This window comes from Salmo trutta, chromosome 12 (assembly GCF_901001165.1).
Source record: "Salmo trutta chromosome 12, fSalTru1.1, whole genome shotgun sequence".
In the NCBI taxonomy this organism is placed as follows: domain Eukaryota; kingdom Metazoa; phylum Chordata; class Actinopteri; order Salmoniformes; family Salmonidae; genus Salmo; species Salmo trutta.
In genome coordinates this window covers 17,504,448-17,522,029 of record NC_042968.1, presented here as the reverse complement: position 1 = coordinate 17,522,029, position 17,582 = coordinate 17,504,448, and the positions used below count along the sequence as shown (strand labels likewise).

General features: G+C 40.3%; 1 protein-coding gene across 1 annotated transcript in view; it reads right to left on the bottom strand.

The window, feature by feature from the left end:
• LOC115203052 (polypeptide N-acetylgalactosaminyltransferase 18) overlaps positions 1 to 15,212 on the bottom strand; it is a 97,216-nt gene extending 82,004 nt beyond the window's left edge. Inside the window, exon 1 of the mRNA XM_029767356.1 lies at positions 14,634 to 15,212. Coding sequence (XP_029623216.1) covers positions 14,634 to 14,871 — 238 coding nt within the window. The 5' untranslated portion in view covers positions 14,872 to 15,212. The remainder of the gene's footprint in view (positions 1 to 14,633) is intronic.
• Positions 15,213 to 17,582: the final 2,370 nt, after the last annotated feature.

Sequence of the window (17,582 nt, the reverse complement as noted above, 5' to 3'; positions counted from 1 at the left end):
GAAGGTTTCATGAGGAAGTGGAATATAGAAACCACACATGCTAAAGATATCAGTAATGAGGTTTACAGATCAATGCCTCTCAAATGTACAAAAACCTCATGTTAATTGAGCACACATCTGTGATGCCTGTGTGTCAGAGGCAATTGTGGGAACAAGTAATACATCACTCAGACTATTTCAGGAGTAGAGATGCCATGTTTCAGAACACCACTCATATCTCTGGGCATTCCTTCAGGTATGGCCTGCAGTGACATAGTGACAGCTCTAGAGAGGTGGACAGGACTTAACCAGTGTTGACAAGTTGAAGAGACCTTTTTAACATTTAAAACCGAAAACATTTTATACTCCTGAATATTGTGTATGATAAATACCCCCACATTGTTTCTGCTGATGCACCTGCTGTAGTCAATGTGGAAAATGTCCCCTGCGACACTGATGCAACTCAGGTGCAAGCTCTGAGCTTCAAAGGGCCTGATAACTTCACCTAGCATCACGCCCTACAGTTACAGAAATACAGAAAAATCTCTGTATTGGTTCCCTGTGAAAACAGACGTATAAAGGACTCTCCTCCTCCAGGCTGTGGTCTGTGCTCTTCAACATGAGGCATCTGACACCAACACCCCAAGTCTAAGAGTTTACTGAAACAGCAAAGGACAGGCTGCTATCTGTCCTCGCATCTGACGTATGCTAATGCAAATGTCACACGGGGCTTTCAATTTCAACTGGAGAGAAGAGGAAGAGTGAGTTGAACTTGGAGGGTAAATACATTATCATTCGCTTAAAATGAGAATTTAAGGCTACTGTCTTTCATGGTAATGTCACAACTTAAAGTGAAAATAATTAGGGTTTCTCTCTGATGTAAGGTGAATAAAGTTATCAAAAGAGGATGGGATAATGAGAGTGGTTGATATTCTTTGAAGCAATTTTCTCTTGATTCAAAGGTTACAAGACGCGCCTACATGGTAATGCCAGAGGCGAAACACACCGACACAGGTGGAAAAGTTAACACAGTGGGAAGGTTTACACATGATTGGGTCTTCTTTCTGAGCAGAGCAGATTAGGGGCTTGCCTTGAAGCATACCTGAACCGTTCCTGGGAAACTGCTTAAGAAATCTTTAAAACACAACTATTAAACCCAATCCAACGTTTTGTTTCAAGACAACAGTCTCTTGCGTGAGCTATGCTTAATTTGAGTGTCTGATAGGCCACTGTCTGCTTCTACAGCTCTGTTCTTCCATACGAGATGAGTCAGTCGATGAGACAGAGATGACTAAACCGCTGCCCTCCACCCACTGGCAGGAATGGAGAGGTTTGATAGTGCAGGCATGGATGATTTCCCCCTCATAATAACATCTGTTCAAAGTTAATCTTTTGAGTCGTCTGTGGTTTACAACAAAAAAACAACAGCGGGTGCACTCAATGGGCTTCAACCGAACTGTGCACGCTCCTCTGGCTTCAAAACAAATCATCACTTCTAGTCTTTGTACCTGCATGCTTTTACCACTGTAACAGCATTTCAAAGAACATCATTGCTTGCAAATGTTTTTGGCTTCAGCCAAAACTCCTTCTGACGCAATGAGGCCAGAATGACTCTTTGTCTTCACCTGCAACTGTCTCTTCTGGCCTTGAAACAGACAAAAGGGTGCCGTCTTACATTCCCTTTCAGTATATGACAACTTCACATCTAGACTGCAATCATACAACAAGATATCCTTTAGTCATTACTAGTTTTACTACAACATGCGTCACGTCCTGACCAGTGAGAAGGGTCATTTTGCCATAGTAGAATGGTCAGGGCGTGGCAGGGGGGTTGTTTTGTGTGTTTTGGGGTTGGTTTGTTTCTAGGGGATTTTGTTCTAGTTTTCTGTTTCTATGTTTCATTTTCCTTGTGTGGCCGAGTACGGTTTCCAATCAGAGGCAGGTGTCTTTCGTTGTCTCTGACTGGAAGCCATACTTAGGCAGCCTGTTTTTCCTTTGGGTTTTGTGGGTGTTTATTTTCCGTTTAGTTTTTGTACCTGACGGAACTGTTGGTCGCGTTTGTTATTTTGTTGTTTCAAGTGCATTCATTAAAATTCTAAAGATGAGCACTATACACGCTGCGCCTTGGTCTAATCCTTTCGACGCCTGTGACAACATGTCTATATGCCCACACATCAATACAACTACAGTAGTATGGCTAATGATGGGCTGTTTCTGTGACCGTATTACCACCACACCGGCGGTCACGAGTCATGACCGCAGTCAAATTCCACAAGACCATTTAGTCATGGTAACTAGGCTTCTCCAAGCTCTGGTGCTGCTGATGGTCATTAGTAGCCTACCAAACATGCTAACTGCCTGGTACTCAGAACTCTATTGTCCCTCTAGTCACGGTAGTCGTAGGATTGAGACCAAAACGCAGCGGGTATATGTACACTCATCTTCTTTTATTTGGACAAAGAAGGGAAACCAAAAACAAACACGTATACAAAAACACAACGACGATAAACAGTCCTGTAAGGCATAACGCTAAACACGGAAATAACCTCCCACAAAGTGACAGGTGAAAACAGGCTCCCTAAGTATGACTCTCAATCAGCAACAACGATGTACAGCTGTTCCTGATTGAGAGTCATACCAGGCCAACACAGAAATAAAAAAACTAAAACAGCCCCTTAGAAATACATACACAAGAACATACCCAACACCCCGGAACACATAAATAAAATACCCTTCTACAATACACACACCCCGAACCACCTAAATCAACTACCCCCTCTACATCGACACTTACACCAATAAACCCCAGAAACACTCTACACAAAATATCCCTTTATCTAAACCCATACACAAAACCATGAAAACAAATACCCTCTGCTACGTCCTGACCAAACTACAATAACAAATAGACCCCTTTATTGGTCAGGACGTGACACTGACATCAATGCAAATGTTTCAAAAAAGTTTCAGAGATTTTTGTAGTTCGTTCCAGTCATTGGCAGCAGAGAACTGGAAGGAAAGGCGGCCAAAGGAGGAATTGGCTTTGGGGGTGACAAGTGAGATATACCTGCTGGAACGCATGCTACGGGTGGGTGCTGCTATAGTGACCAGTGAGCTGGTCTGTTGAGAATATTATCAAGTGCTTGTCAAATTGTGAATGAGTGATTGATGAAGTTTGTGCAGCCTGCACAAGAAGCAAATCAGAGCTCATGCCTTTCATGAGAATTTTTTTAAATCATCATTAGAGTTGCATCATGCAGCTTTAGAATGTATAAAAAATCTAAACATATAGCCCAAAGTTTATATCACAACTAAAGTTGCATAAATAACTCGATATTAAGCATATGAGGACCTATTTCTTTGTGAACCGCTCAACACAGAATTGCATGCACTTCCTTGGAAATCGTTTGGAGAAAATATATTTTAAATTTTATTCAGCTGTGTTCAATTGTATTCTTCATACTATAAAATAATAAAAAATTATGTGGAATCTAAGCAACTCTTGTTGCTAAATTAACTAGTGTAGTCCACAGCCATATGGCATAGCCATATCAGGGCCTAATATAAGGACAACTCAGTATGCTATACTGTTCTTCTGTTCTTCTGAAATAGACTACATTTTCTTCATATCATGTTTCTTTAGACCTGTCTAAAATAAATCATGGATTTATTGTGATGTGTAGGCTATATTAAATGGATTAATTAGACTTTTTAAAATGTAGATGTTCCAAAGGTCGCATCAGTAGCTTGGACGCTATGCGTGGAAGCCAGGAGATGCTAAACGTGTTTATGTTAATTAACAGTCAATTCCCGTGAGACCGGCAGTTATTTGCTTGACAATGACCGTCTGACAAAATTTCATGACCCCCACAGCCATACTGTACTTGCAATATGTTCAATATAATGATGAATGAATACATATAAAGATAGCCTACACAGGAAGGCACATTACTATAACTGGTAGTATTAATGTGCACTATAAGAAAACACGAATGAATGGGGCATGTCTTTAATGCGCACAGGGCAGATTGTGATTATATGGATTGGTGATAACTATTATGAATAACAGAACGTGTTGCAGCCCAGTGGACAAAAGTGGCCAGATGCTAATTGCTGTAGTGATTTTAATGAACATCTGAAAATAAACCTGTGTGGTGTGTGTGTGTGTTGCCTTCAGGTGGTTTGTGAGGAATACTGAAAAACAATTAGATAACAGGAGAATTTAGCGGCACGAAGTAATTAAGTTCCAGGGTAAAAATGATCAAATGAGACATGGTGATAATTGAGGCTGATTTTCAACATCCTGTGGGTATGAGATGCCTTAGTAGCACTCTCTCCCAATACATCAGCACAAATGCCAGTCTGCAATGGAGCACTAATTTCTGTCAGGTTCAGGGAATGGCATGTGGCTGATTGGGCCTATACTCGTAGCTCCTCACAGGTTCTTCATTCCCTCTAATTAACTAGCAATTAGGTCCCATTGCCGCTAATTAGAATCCCCTGCTCAAGATATGGGAGCAAAAAAGTGGCTCCTCTGTAATTAGCTGCTTCATACACTCAATAGTTAGTATAAGTTAGAAAGCCTCTCCACTCAGTACACTCCATAATAAGAACACTGACGCAGGAGGGAGTTTCACTCACTGACGGTTCAACAACAATGACATAGCAACAACCTCAATAGTCTCACAGCTACGCATGTGGCAATGAATAACTATCATAGAATAACACACAATGACCCACAGTATGACAGTTAGGTCCATTCGGTTCACTTCTGGATCAGTGATGGATTATTAATGTTTTATAAGCCCTGGGAGCCAGTGAGTAGGGGACATGATGAGACATATGCATTTTGATTAACATCCCAATTAGGGTTAACAGTGATGAATCCCCGGGCAGGCCACTGGTGATGCAGCCTCCTGCTGAGTCTCTTCCTTCCTTCCAGTCATCATCTCTCTCTGTCTCACTTCCTTCAGTCTCTGGGTTATCAATCCACGGTTTACACCAACCTTCAGCAGGATACAGATGTAGGATATTAATTTGAGCCAGTTTGCTACAGTGGTTAAAATATCCTGCAGCAACAGGAAATGTGGATTATAATTAATATACATTTTTGTAGAGGTTGATACATTTTTCATAAGGGTAAATTCAGTCAAATGTCTGTGAAAATGTCAAACTTCAGAAGCCTTTTTAAACCTCAAATACATTACGTTTGAAAGTTCTGCTGCAACAGGGTGATCAAATTAAGATCCTACATCTGTAGTCTGCTGATTCATCAGGGAGAGGTGCAGGGGCATAGAGAAACAAGGCATGCAATAAGAACAACGCTTCTTTTCCTCTGTGCCAATAGACTCCAGCGATACCCTACCTTAAATGTCTTAACCTGCACACACTACCTACAGAATAAGACATCTTCATTACAGATATGGGATCTTAATTTGATCACTGTGTTGCAGTTGAACCTTCCTGAAATGCAGGAAATGTAAAACATGTATTTAAGGTTTAAAAAGGCTTCTGAAGTTTGTAATTGAAAATTTCAGACTTGATTTTCAATTTGAAAAATGCATCAACCCCTACAAAAATGTACATTCATTATAATCCACATAATACTTCACATTTTCTGTTGCTGCAGGATTATTTTCCTGCTGCAGCGAAATGGCTCAAATTAAGAACCTACATCTGTAAATTTCCCCAGACCTGTATTCGAATGCAGTCATCGACTGTGCTGTGCTCTGCACGACCTCGATTTGCACCACTGAGTTTCTGTATGAATTCCTAAATAAGAAAATGAGTTTGTGCATTTCCCCTGTGTAGTACATCCTGGTATGTTTCCTGCTCTATGAGAAAACAGTCCTACTCATAAATCAATACATCAAAGAATAATACAGTATTAGAAAACTAGAAAGACTGTAGAACTCCAGAAATAAAAGGCTTTTTCTGCCCAAACCAAAATGTTACTTTCTTACTCAGAGGCATGAATTATGAAGTAAATAGGATGGCAGACGAATATGGGTAGACAATCTAGCATGTAAAAACAAAGCACTCCAATTTGTCTAAGTTGCTGTCACCTTCACTCAGCTTTCTCGTTTCGCCACATGGAGATGAGCCTTCCCTAAAAAGCCTGTATGGTGGAACACAAGCTGTCTTTGTGCCCATGTGTGCACTTAGCAAATAGACCGGGCAGATATGAGGGACTGAGACAAATTGCTTGGGATGATGGTGGGGTATAGAGGAGAGGCAGAGTCTGCATGGGACCATCTTAATCATGGAATAGCCAGAGAGGGCTGTCAAATGCTTTTGTTTCAGTGGGACACTTCTAAACGCTGTTCTGAATTATCTGTACGTTGCTTTCTAGATATTTTAGCAGATACGGAGTAAAGCGTAAAAATAAACTCCTCCTTACACTTCTCCAGAAATGAGACATAAATCTACCTCAGAATCACAGTAGTGACAAACAACAATTACATGAAGACACTATTTTATCAGTTAATTCAAATAAACATGGAACAGTAGCCTTGAAGAAGTGCCATAAATAGTTTCCTGTTTAGAGTAAATTGTCAGGGGACACTCTTTGAACTGAAATACTTGCAAGGGAGGTTACAATTTCTAATTTATTTTGATTTTCTTCATGATGCTTTTGCCCTCTGGATTCAAGGTAATTAATTGTTTTCATTAGCAATCATCCTCCAGTGCATTTGTTTCTCTGTAACTCAATAATCGTTCCATTACTGGTAAAGCAAATCAACATTCTGGAGACTCCCTTTCCACACTCTCACACTCCACCCCTGCTTCAGCACACTTTCACGGACACCACATTCCCTTTGGATTGGTAGATCTTAATTGTCATTCCAGTAAATTGTCAATCCCAAAACCACTGCATACATTGAGGCTGTACTCTGTAAAGAACAGACACCCTGTAGAGAAATGACAACATTTCTACTCTGTTACCGTGGCACCAATGTTACCCTGACACCCAGATTCTACCAATCCATAACCTGCAAAGGTAATTAACTGTGGGAGTTGCTAAGTGGCATTCTGAGAGTTAAAAGGAAGCATGGAAGAATGAGATACTGTATCTGCACTTCCCTTTGAGGGAAAAGGGTTACAGCATTTCTGCATTCTGCTCTGAAATGAGGATATTCATTGGTCCCTTAAGAGTACATAAAGACTGTCAGTGCAAAGCAGGGTACTTACAGTTGAAGTCGGAAGTTTACATACGCCTTAGCAAAATATATTTAAACTCAGTTTTTCACAATTCCTGACATTTAATCCTAGTAAAAATTCCCTGTCTTAGGTCAGTTAGGATCCCCACTTTATTTTAATGTGAAATGTCAGAATCATAGTAGAGAGAGTGATTTCAGCTTTTATTTCTTTCGTCACATTCCCAGTGGGTCAGAAGTTTACATACACTCAATTAGTATTTGGTAGCATTGCCTTTAAATTGTTTTTAACTTGGGTCAAACTTTTCAGGTAGCCTTCCACAAGTTTCCCACAATAAGTTGGGTGAATTGTAGCCCATTCCCCCTGACAGAGCTGGTGTAACTGAGTCAGGTTTGTAGGCCTCCTTGTTCACACACACCTTTTCAGTTCTGTCCACAAATGTATGTTCTATAGGTTTGAGGTCAGGGCTTTGTGATGGTCACTCCAATACCTTGACTTTGTTGTCCTTAAGCCATTTTGCCACAACTTTAGAAGTATGCTTTGGGTCATTGTCCATTTGGATGACCCATTTGCGACCAAGCTTCAACTTCCTGACTGATGTCTTGAGATGTTGCTTCAATATATCCACATCATTTTCCTGCCTCATGATGCCATGTATTTTGTGAAGTGCAGCAAAGCACCCCCACAACATGATGCTGCCACCCCTGTGCTTCACGGTTGGGATGGTGTTCTTTGGCTTGCAAGCCTCCCCCTTTCCCCTCCAAACATAACGATGGTCATTATGGCCAAACAGTTCTATTTTGTTTCTTCAGACCAGAGGACATTTCTCCAAAAAGTACGATATTTGTCCCCATGTGCAGTTGCAAACCGTAGTCTGGCTTTTTTATGGCGGTTTTGGAGCAGTGGCTTCCTCCTTGCTGAGCGGCCTTTCAGGTTATGTCAATATAGGACTCGTTTTACTGTGGATATAGATACTTTTGTACCTGTTTCCTCCAGCATCTTCACAAGGTCCTTTGCTGTTGTTCTGGGATTGATTTGCCCTTTTCGCACCAAAGTACGTTCCTCTCTAGGAGACAGAACGCGTCTCCTTCCCGAGCGGTATGACGACTGTGTGGTTCCATGGTGTTTATACTTGCGTACTATTGTTTGTACAGATGAACGTGGTATCTTCAGGCATTTGGAAATTGCTCCAAAGGATGAATCAGACTTGTGGAGGTCTACAATTTCTTTCTGAGGTCTTGGTTGATTTCTTCTGATTTTCCCATGATGTCAAGCAAATAGGCACTGAGTTTGAAGGTAGGCCTTGAAATACATCCACAGGTACACCTCCAATTGACTCAAAGTATGTCAATTAGCCTATCAGAAGCTTCTAAAGCCATGACATCATTTTCTGGAATTTCCCAAGCTGTTTAAATGGACAGTCAACTTAGTGTATGTAAACTTCTGACCCACTGGAATTGTGATACAGTGAATTATAAGTGAAATAATCTGTCTGTGAACAATTGTTGGAAAAAAATGACACAAAGTAGATGTCCTAACCGACTTTCAAAATTTTGTTAAACGTGGTTGAAAAATGAGATTTAATGACTACAACCTAAGTGTATGTAAACTTCCGACTTCAACTGTAACTAAATATCTAATGAAAGTCTGTGTGAGAGTTTTCCCAGTCTGTCAATGAAATGTTACATGCTGACCAGACCGGACATGTCGCGTGCGTGAGCGTTGCAAAATAAATTTAGAAATCCATGTTATTCAATTATTGCGCGCGTGTCAACGAGTGTCTGCAATGCCAAGGGCTAAAATAGAGTCATTCCTATTACTGACGCAGATCGCACTGCAAGTCCTGCCTCTCCCATCTCCTCATTAGTTTATAGAAGCAGGTACCCACGTGCCATCTCCTCATTGGTTATACCCACGTGGGTGATTGAAAGACGAAATGTTTTGCCGATTGTCGTGGTAATACTATGAAAATGTAGATGCCAATCACCATATAAGTTCAAAGATGAAAAAGCCTGGAAGGAGGAGAGATGACTAGAAATTATTCGGTTGGCCGTTTTATGTATGGATTAATTGTCGGAGTAGAGGACCTTGTGCATTTCAGGTAAAATAACAACTCAATGTTTATATCCCAGGACCAATTAGCTAGCAACAACAAGCTAGCTAAATAGGACAAATTAGCTAGCAAGTGCAAGCTAACTAGCTAAATTGCCATAGATGTTTAATGCTTTTCGACCTGTCCCCAAATTAATGTTATTGGTTCAGAGTTTGTTTTGATATTTTAACCTGCGTGTCGTGATTGCGTTTGGTGTAGGGGGACAAAATACATTTATGCACGATAACGTACGATGGCGCACGCGCACAGCCGGTTTGGGTTCCGTGTTAGTCTTTGATGCATTAAGTAACGTTTACAAAAACAAAAGTAACCTGGCATCGCCAATGATTTGATTAATATTTTGGGTAGCTTCCCAACAGTCAGCAGATCAGCTGAACACGGCCTGTTCAGCCCTAATGTTAGATCAGGAGAACCACTTGTTTGCAATCCATATTCAACCTATATTCAGCAAGTTAAGCATCATGTATTATTATGACACTTGGTTGCCTCTTGCAGCCATTATGTCATTCAATATTTCATTGAAAGGATGTGGGGGCAAACTGACTTGGCATGGCAGAATACAGGGGGTGATATTTTAGTGGAAGCAACAAGGCAGATAAGTGCTCTGTAGCCAAAACCATGCAAAAAGATAAAACCATCGGCTATACATGTCTTGTTCCATTATACAACATTTATTACCTGCCCCCCAGCAAGGAGTGTATAACACACACACAGTGCACACACACACACGTCCCCCTCTCTCGCTCCTCTTCTCAAGAGTAAACACTCATTGTAATTTAGAGGGCTTTTCAATTGATTTGACGGGTTGATTTGATTGAGGCCTTCCAATCAAATAGCATCATCATCTCCCTCTGAATCAGCACCATAGCATTAGTTATCCCCAGGGGTAATATACAGCCCCCGAGGTAAAATAAACCAGAGGACCACTGCCTTCTCACAAAAACAATCACCATTAAATACACCCATACTTTGTCTTTGCTTTCCTCATGTTCAGAGGGGAGATCTATAGTAAAGTCTCTGAGGCACAGCTGTACTTTACGGAAGAAAAGTCCTTTGAGTTCTGTCATGTTTAAATTCATATTCACTTTTTGATGACTCAGGAAGACCTCTCAAGTGAATTTGCAGTTACCTGTGTTGAGGAGCACTCTTGAACGGCTCAAAATGTAAGCGCTGGTATGCTCATAAAAAGCCAGGTAAACACATTGCAGGAGAAAAGACACTTCACACATCATCATTCTGAGTGATTGATGCCTGAATGATGCCCAGTGTTATACAGCACAAGACACAATTCTACTAGAGGTTGACCGATTATGATTTTTCAACGCCGATACCGATTATCGGAGGACCAAAAAAAGCCAATACCAATTAATCGGCCGATTTATATTTATATATATATTTGTAATAATGACAATTACAACAATACTGAATGAACAATGAACACTTTTATTTTAACTTAATATAATACATAAATAAAATCTATTTAGTCTCAAATAAATAATGAAACATGCTCAATTTGGTTTAAATAATGCAAAAACAAAGTGTTGGAGAAGAAAGTAAAAGTGCATTATGTGCCATGTAAAAAAGCTAACGTTTAAGTTCCTTGCTCAGAACATATGAAAGCTGGTGGTTCACTATTCCCAGTTCTTCAATATTCCCAGTTAAGAGGTTTTAGGTTGTAGTTATTATAGAAATTATAACGCGTAGACTATTTGTATTTCATATACCTTTGACTATTGGATGTTCTAATAGGCACTTTAGTATTGCCAGCCTAATCTCAGGAGTTGATAGGCTTGAAGTCATAAACAGCGCTGTGACTCAAGTATTGCTAAGAGCTGCTGGCAAACGCAGTAAAGTTTGAATGAATGCTTACAAGCCTGCTGCTATCTACCACCGCTCAGTCAGACTGCTCTATCAAATCGTAGACTTAATTATAATACAATAAACACATAAATACGAACCTTTGGTCAATAATATGGTCAAATCCGTAAACTATCATTTCGAAAACAAAATGTTTATTCTTTCAGTGAAATACGGAACCGTTCCGTATTTTATCTAACGGGTGGCAACCCTAAGTCTAAATATTGCTGTTACATCGCGCAACCTTCAATGTTTTGTCATAATTATGTAAAATTCTGGCAAATTAGTTCACAATGAGCCAGGCGGCCCAAACTGTTGCATATACCTGCTAACATATATTTTTTTAACTAAATATGCAGGTTTAAAAATATATACTTCTGTGTATTGATATAAAAAAAGGCATTGATGTTTATGGTTAGGTACATTCGTGCAACGATTGTGCTTTTTTTATCATCCCGTTTGGCGGAGTAGGCTGTGATTCGATGATAAATTAACAGGCACCGCATTGATTATATGCAACGCAGGACAAGCTAGTTAACCTAGTAATATCATCAACCATGTGTAGTTAACTAGTGATTATGTGAAGGTTGATTGTTTTTTATAAGATAAGTTTAATGCTAGCTAGCAACTTACCTTGGCTCCTTGCTGCACTCGCGTAACAGGTGGTCAGCCTGCCACTCAGTTTCCTTGTGGAATGCAATGTTATCGGCATCCAAAAATGCAGTTTACCGATTGTTATGAAAACTTGAAATCTGCCCTAATTAAATCGGTCAACCTCTAATTTCTATGTCTCTGTACAAGAACACTCCGTCATATATATATATATATATATATATATATATATATATATATATATATATATATGGTTGTCACATACTAAATGTGTTCAGGGTAAACAAGTGTCATGGCAGCGTATTTATTAATAGAGGACTATGTAAGTTGTTGTCCGTTTTGTACAGCAGTACTTTCACACACATGCATTTACAGTATGAAGGCTTTTGGGAGCACGAGGAAAGCCGTAGAGTGCAGTAACAGCACTTATGGTGGGCGTGTGTGGACTTGTCAGCTACCCAGCCGAGCCTCATTCAGTGACTGTGCTTAATAAATATCAAGGGTTGTGTGCAGTGCCTTATGCGCTCTTTAGACAAATGCAGACCACTGCCCTCTATCATCAAATACTGATATGAGGAGTTTTCAAGCCTTATTATATTGAGTATGGAGGTGACATCAGTCAGACACGTTTTAACGGACTGTCTGTGTCCAACATGGTGATGCCACGCCTGCTGTGTACCGGTGAAAATGTTCCCTTCCCACATGCAGTGATACACTGTGGGACATGGGGCTTTACCTTTACATTACAAGCAGCGCTTGAGGTGTGTGTGTGGTTTTGTTTTACTATCCTTGTGGAGACCAGAAGTCCTCACAAGGATAGTAAAACAAGAAAATTCGGACAAGTTTCGCCGGTGCCGACAAGGAAAAAGGCTATTTTAGGCTTAGCGGCTAGGTTTAGGGTTACAATAAGGATTAGGGATAGAATTAAGGTTAGGGTTAGAGGTTTAGGAGTTAGGGTTAGATTTAGGGTTAGGGAAAATAGGATTTTGAATGGGAATACATTTGTTGGTCCCTACAAGGATAGTAAAACAAAAGTGTGTGTGTGTGTGCGCGTGCGTGCGCATTCGTGCATCAGTACATCGTGTGACAGTTACAGGGACAGCAAACTAGAAATGTTTTCATTCTTGGCATTCTTACATTGGCAAGATAAATAGAACTCTAGATGTGTTCTGAGTAGTAGTCTTCCTAGTTTACTATTTTACAAAACGAATCCAATTTTTTTTATGCCTGCCCAAGCCGTGTATTCAAACCTCTCAAATCTGAGGTCCACCTCTAATAGGCTGAGTGATGATACATTCCAAATCAACATGCAAGCACAGCTGAGTTCCAGTGCATGTTTTATCAGTCCACCCTCCATCCATACAGTATAGTGCTATAGACAGAGGGCATTCTGTTCTTCCAGCCGTGTTCTGTGCCACATTGAATTGATCTTTACAATCTGACCTAATGCGACATTTCTCCTTTTGAGTAACACAAATAGTCCAAACATTTCCTGAGGAGATAAGACAGTTAGGCAGACACTCTTACACAGAAAACATACAGAGTGCTGTTCAACAGGCTGCTCTCTGTCAGTGCCAAACAGTGAAATGTAGTCTTGGCACCACAAAGAATGTTTACTCAAGCCAGACTTGACTATGTATGGTGCCTCACAGCTCAGTGAAGTCCACCTCTGCCAGTGACCTAGGGATGGGTGTCTCCCTGTAACTCATACTCTACCTGTCCTGCACAGTTTCAAATCAGAGCCTGGTTAACATTATTCTCTTGTGTTGACAAGAGTGAAGCTCAAATCGTGACACAGAAAGGGAGGGAGAGAATTACAGTATGAGTATGGAGTAACTGTATGCTGTAGCTAGGGGCAAAGCCTGAAGGAATTTGAGAAGGGAATTCCAGACATTCCCAAGAACACAAGAGGAATCCAAAGTCAAAAGGATATTCAATGTTTTTTTTTTATATATCAGATTCCCATTAGATTAATTGAATTAATGGCCCCATTCTGTAGCAATTGAGCTTGTGAGAATTTTTTTTAAACTGTTCTTTATAGTATTATGTCTGTAGAAATTCACTCGCTGCAAGTTCAACAGTATCTCCAACGCTATGTCTGGGGAAGACAGACCAACCTCTGTTTGGGTACAGTATATACTGTGTGTGCCGTATTACATTGATATAACATCCTTCAATATGTAGTCCCAGTACATTTGACATTGAGTTTTAAAGCTCAAAATAGATGACATTGTAGCTGATAGGTACAGTGCGCTGGGCTTGTTTTCACATTCAGTCTACACTACAGTTTTCATGAGACTATTGGCCTAACAGACAGACAAACTTCAAGAGATTCACAATAGGCAGTCATAATACACCTGATGAGCAGATGCAAAAAAATAATAATAGACAATTATGCCAAAATGTATAAGGAGACAGATTCGGGTTTTGAAAAAGAAGGTTTTAAGCTTCAGCATTTGAGAGACAGCAAACTATGAGGTTGAGTATAACTGCAGCTACACATTTACTATATGTATATTTCATGCTGTGGGAGAAGCAATTAAGTTCACCAACACTGCTCCAATTATAATACATAGACTTCTAGGAATTTTGCCTCCAGAGAGAATAAATGGCTGTTGCAATGATCTCATTGTCCTTTTCCCTTTCTGTCACATGGTCCAGACAGGCAGACCACTCAAAGTAAGGAGATGACAAATGTTAGCCACATTATTCAGAAAGGAAAATGTTAGAGTCATCTTATGTTATAAATCAACAATGTCTTTATTTGCTGAGTTTGGAGATATAGGCTCATTCACATAGGTCGATATCATTAATACATCGCAAACCATCCATTCAATGCAATTAAACATATGCAACTCAGAATCTATCAAACGGTAAGTAAAGGATACTTTGCTCAGTGTAGTGGTTACTTTACCTTGTATGTGCTGGTTGACCACATTCTCAAGTCGATCAAGTCTTTCTATGATCCGTAGGGTGTCCCCCTTCTTGTCGCCTTCTAACTTTTTCTCTGGGACAGGCATAGGGACTTTGATGTATACATTCGCGATATAATTAGTGACCCATCCAACATAGAGGAGACACACGATGTTGGTCATGCCACTCAAGATCACGCATGTAGACACCAAAGTTTTGGTTCTCCTGGTGCAAGCCATCCCGACATCCCTCCATACAGCCAACGAAATGCAGTACACAAGAGGACAAGTGCGACTGTCGTCCACCAAAATCCTAGAATGTGCTATGCTCGTCACTTGAGAGCAACCTGGATAAATTACTAGAACTCCACAACGATGCAATTCGATCTGCAAATGCGGGCAACCAGCGCCTCCGGATCCAATAACCGCACTCTGCCTTCACGCGCAGAAGGCTATGATTTAATCCAAATAGGTAGGTCAAAAATGAAAAAAAAATCTCAGTCGTTGGAAATTAAAGGTGATCGTCTTGGTGACGAACGTTCCCTATTTCGCTTCATTTGCAAGTCCACACCAGTCGCGATTTCTCCGACAGACAGAAAGCGGGGGGAACCGCTGTCCAATGAGATACAATAGTGAAATTGTGTAATAGGCTACTGTGCATTCACTTCCACAATTATCCATTTAGATTAGAATGTGGGATGGTTTTATTGTGAACGTTTTCAATTGCGCTAATAATTAATAGATAGTAATTACTCATTTCAAATGTCGCAGCAATTATTAACTGTAATTGTTTCAAGATGTTCCTATTTCGACATAAAGGTAGGCTACTGTACAGTCTAAGAGTCATACAATGACTGAAGTTTGACTTTACTGTTTTCCAATCAAGGAATAGATTAAACCTAGGCTACAATTTACATTGTGAAATGTGACATTTACATTCTTGTCAAATACTTATTTCATGTCACATGCATTCTTGTCATCTGCAACCTGTCACATACTAAGAGTAGGCCTAGTAAACGTATGCTAGAGATGACAGCATATTAAATATTGCCACCTTTACAGACAATCAGACTGACTGGCTTGGAGAAAACACTCAGTTGGTATGTTGGTATGCCATGTGTTGTTCTTGTGATAAAAGTATCCCCATATTGCTTATGGTAATTGTTGACTCCTAATGGTTTGTGTATCCAAATAAATGATTGACCTATTTTGTTAATAGCCTCTTCCTGCACATTGAACATTCAACTTTGTTTCCAATGGATGTGGCAATGAAGAAGAGCGTGAGAGATCACTTGCAATACTTTATCAAGCCACAAGATAGAGACACTGGTACCTAAATGACAAGGTGTATAATAAGTGTTTGTACACACTACTTCATCAGTTCGACAGCAGAGGTTCATGTTAGAAAATGAACATGTTTATCTCATAACAGTGTCCTGCTTGTTGCTCCTAGATGAAGCCTATTCTCTCTCCAAAGGGCGGACACTGGACAACCCAATTACTACATTTCCATTGATCATCACAGTTACGCTATGTGAGGACACAGTGGAGTAGACAAACAGACGGCCAAACAAAACAATATGGTGCTGAAACACATTTTCATCCTCATCATCATTATTATTATAATCAAAGTCGCTTAGAATACACATTTTCCCTGCATGCACAACAACATATTTCATTGCACAATGGCACAGAAATCTATCTTTGCTGTGTGCATTTAGGTGTCCCTGAGTGAGAAGCCTACTTGAAACAGGCTACAACTGTTAGAGTGGGGACCATGGTGAAAGCATTTGGCCCAGTTCTTCCTTCAATGGTCTTAGAACCAACCCCATCATGCACAGTGGCTCCTTCTGGAGGGAACCCAGTGTGCCCAGCTGCTCCTGCTGTGTGCATCAGACAGGGCCTTGATCCCTCTCCCCCTGTATTCCTCTGGAACATGAAAGCACGAGAGAAATGCAGGCCTAAAAACGATTTCACCCCTTCAGGCCTAAAAACGACAATAAACACTGAAACATCTCAGCAGCCGCTCAATGGGGGGCATCATGGAAGATGGATATGCAATATTATATTGTAAGGTTGAGAAGGCTATTGATCTCTGATGCCAGCGTGAGTTCAGTGGAACATTGAGAATGCAATGTAAATGTACTGGTGGTAAGGCATTATTTCCTCCCTTCTAACGAGTGATTCAGCGCTTGAACAATATGTCGTCATTTATTTGTAAGGTAATGGATTTACAGTAAAGCAAAGATAATATATGCAGCACCACAGCGATTCATTGATGCATGGTTTTGCATTGTCTTTTTCTACGAGACTCATCTATCGACAGTGCATTCGCAAAATATTCAGACCCCTTGACCTTTTCCACATTTTGTTACGTTACAGCCTTATTATAAAATGGATTCAATAAAAATAAATCTACACACAGTACCCAAAATGACAAAGCGAAACAGGTTTTTAGAAAAGTTTGCTAATTTATTACAAATAAAAAAGAAATACCTTATTTACATACTGTAAGTATTCAGACCCTTTGCTATGAGACTTGAAATTGAACTCAGGCGCTTCCTGTTTCCATTGGTCATCCTTGAGATGTTTCTACAACTTGATTGGAGTACATCGGTGGTAAATTCAACTGTTTGGACATGACTTTGAAAGGCACCCACCTGTCTATATAAAGTCCCACAGTTGACAGTGCATGTCAGAGCAAAAACCAAGCCATGAAGTTGAAGGAATTGTGCTAGAGCTCCGAGACAGTATTGTGTCGAGGCACAGATCTGGGGAAGGACCAAAACATTTCTGCGAATTGAATGTTCCCCAGAACACAGTGGCCTCCATCATCCTTAAATGGAAGAAGTTTGGAACCACAAAGACTCTTCCTAGAGCTGGCCGCCCCGCCGAACTGAGCAATCGGGAGAGAAGGGACTTAGTCAGGGAGGTGACCAAGAACCTGATGG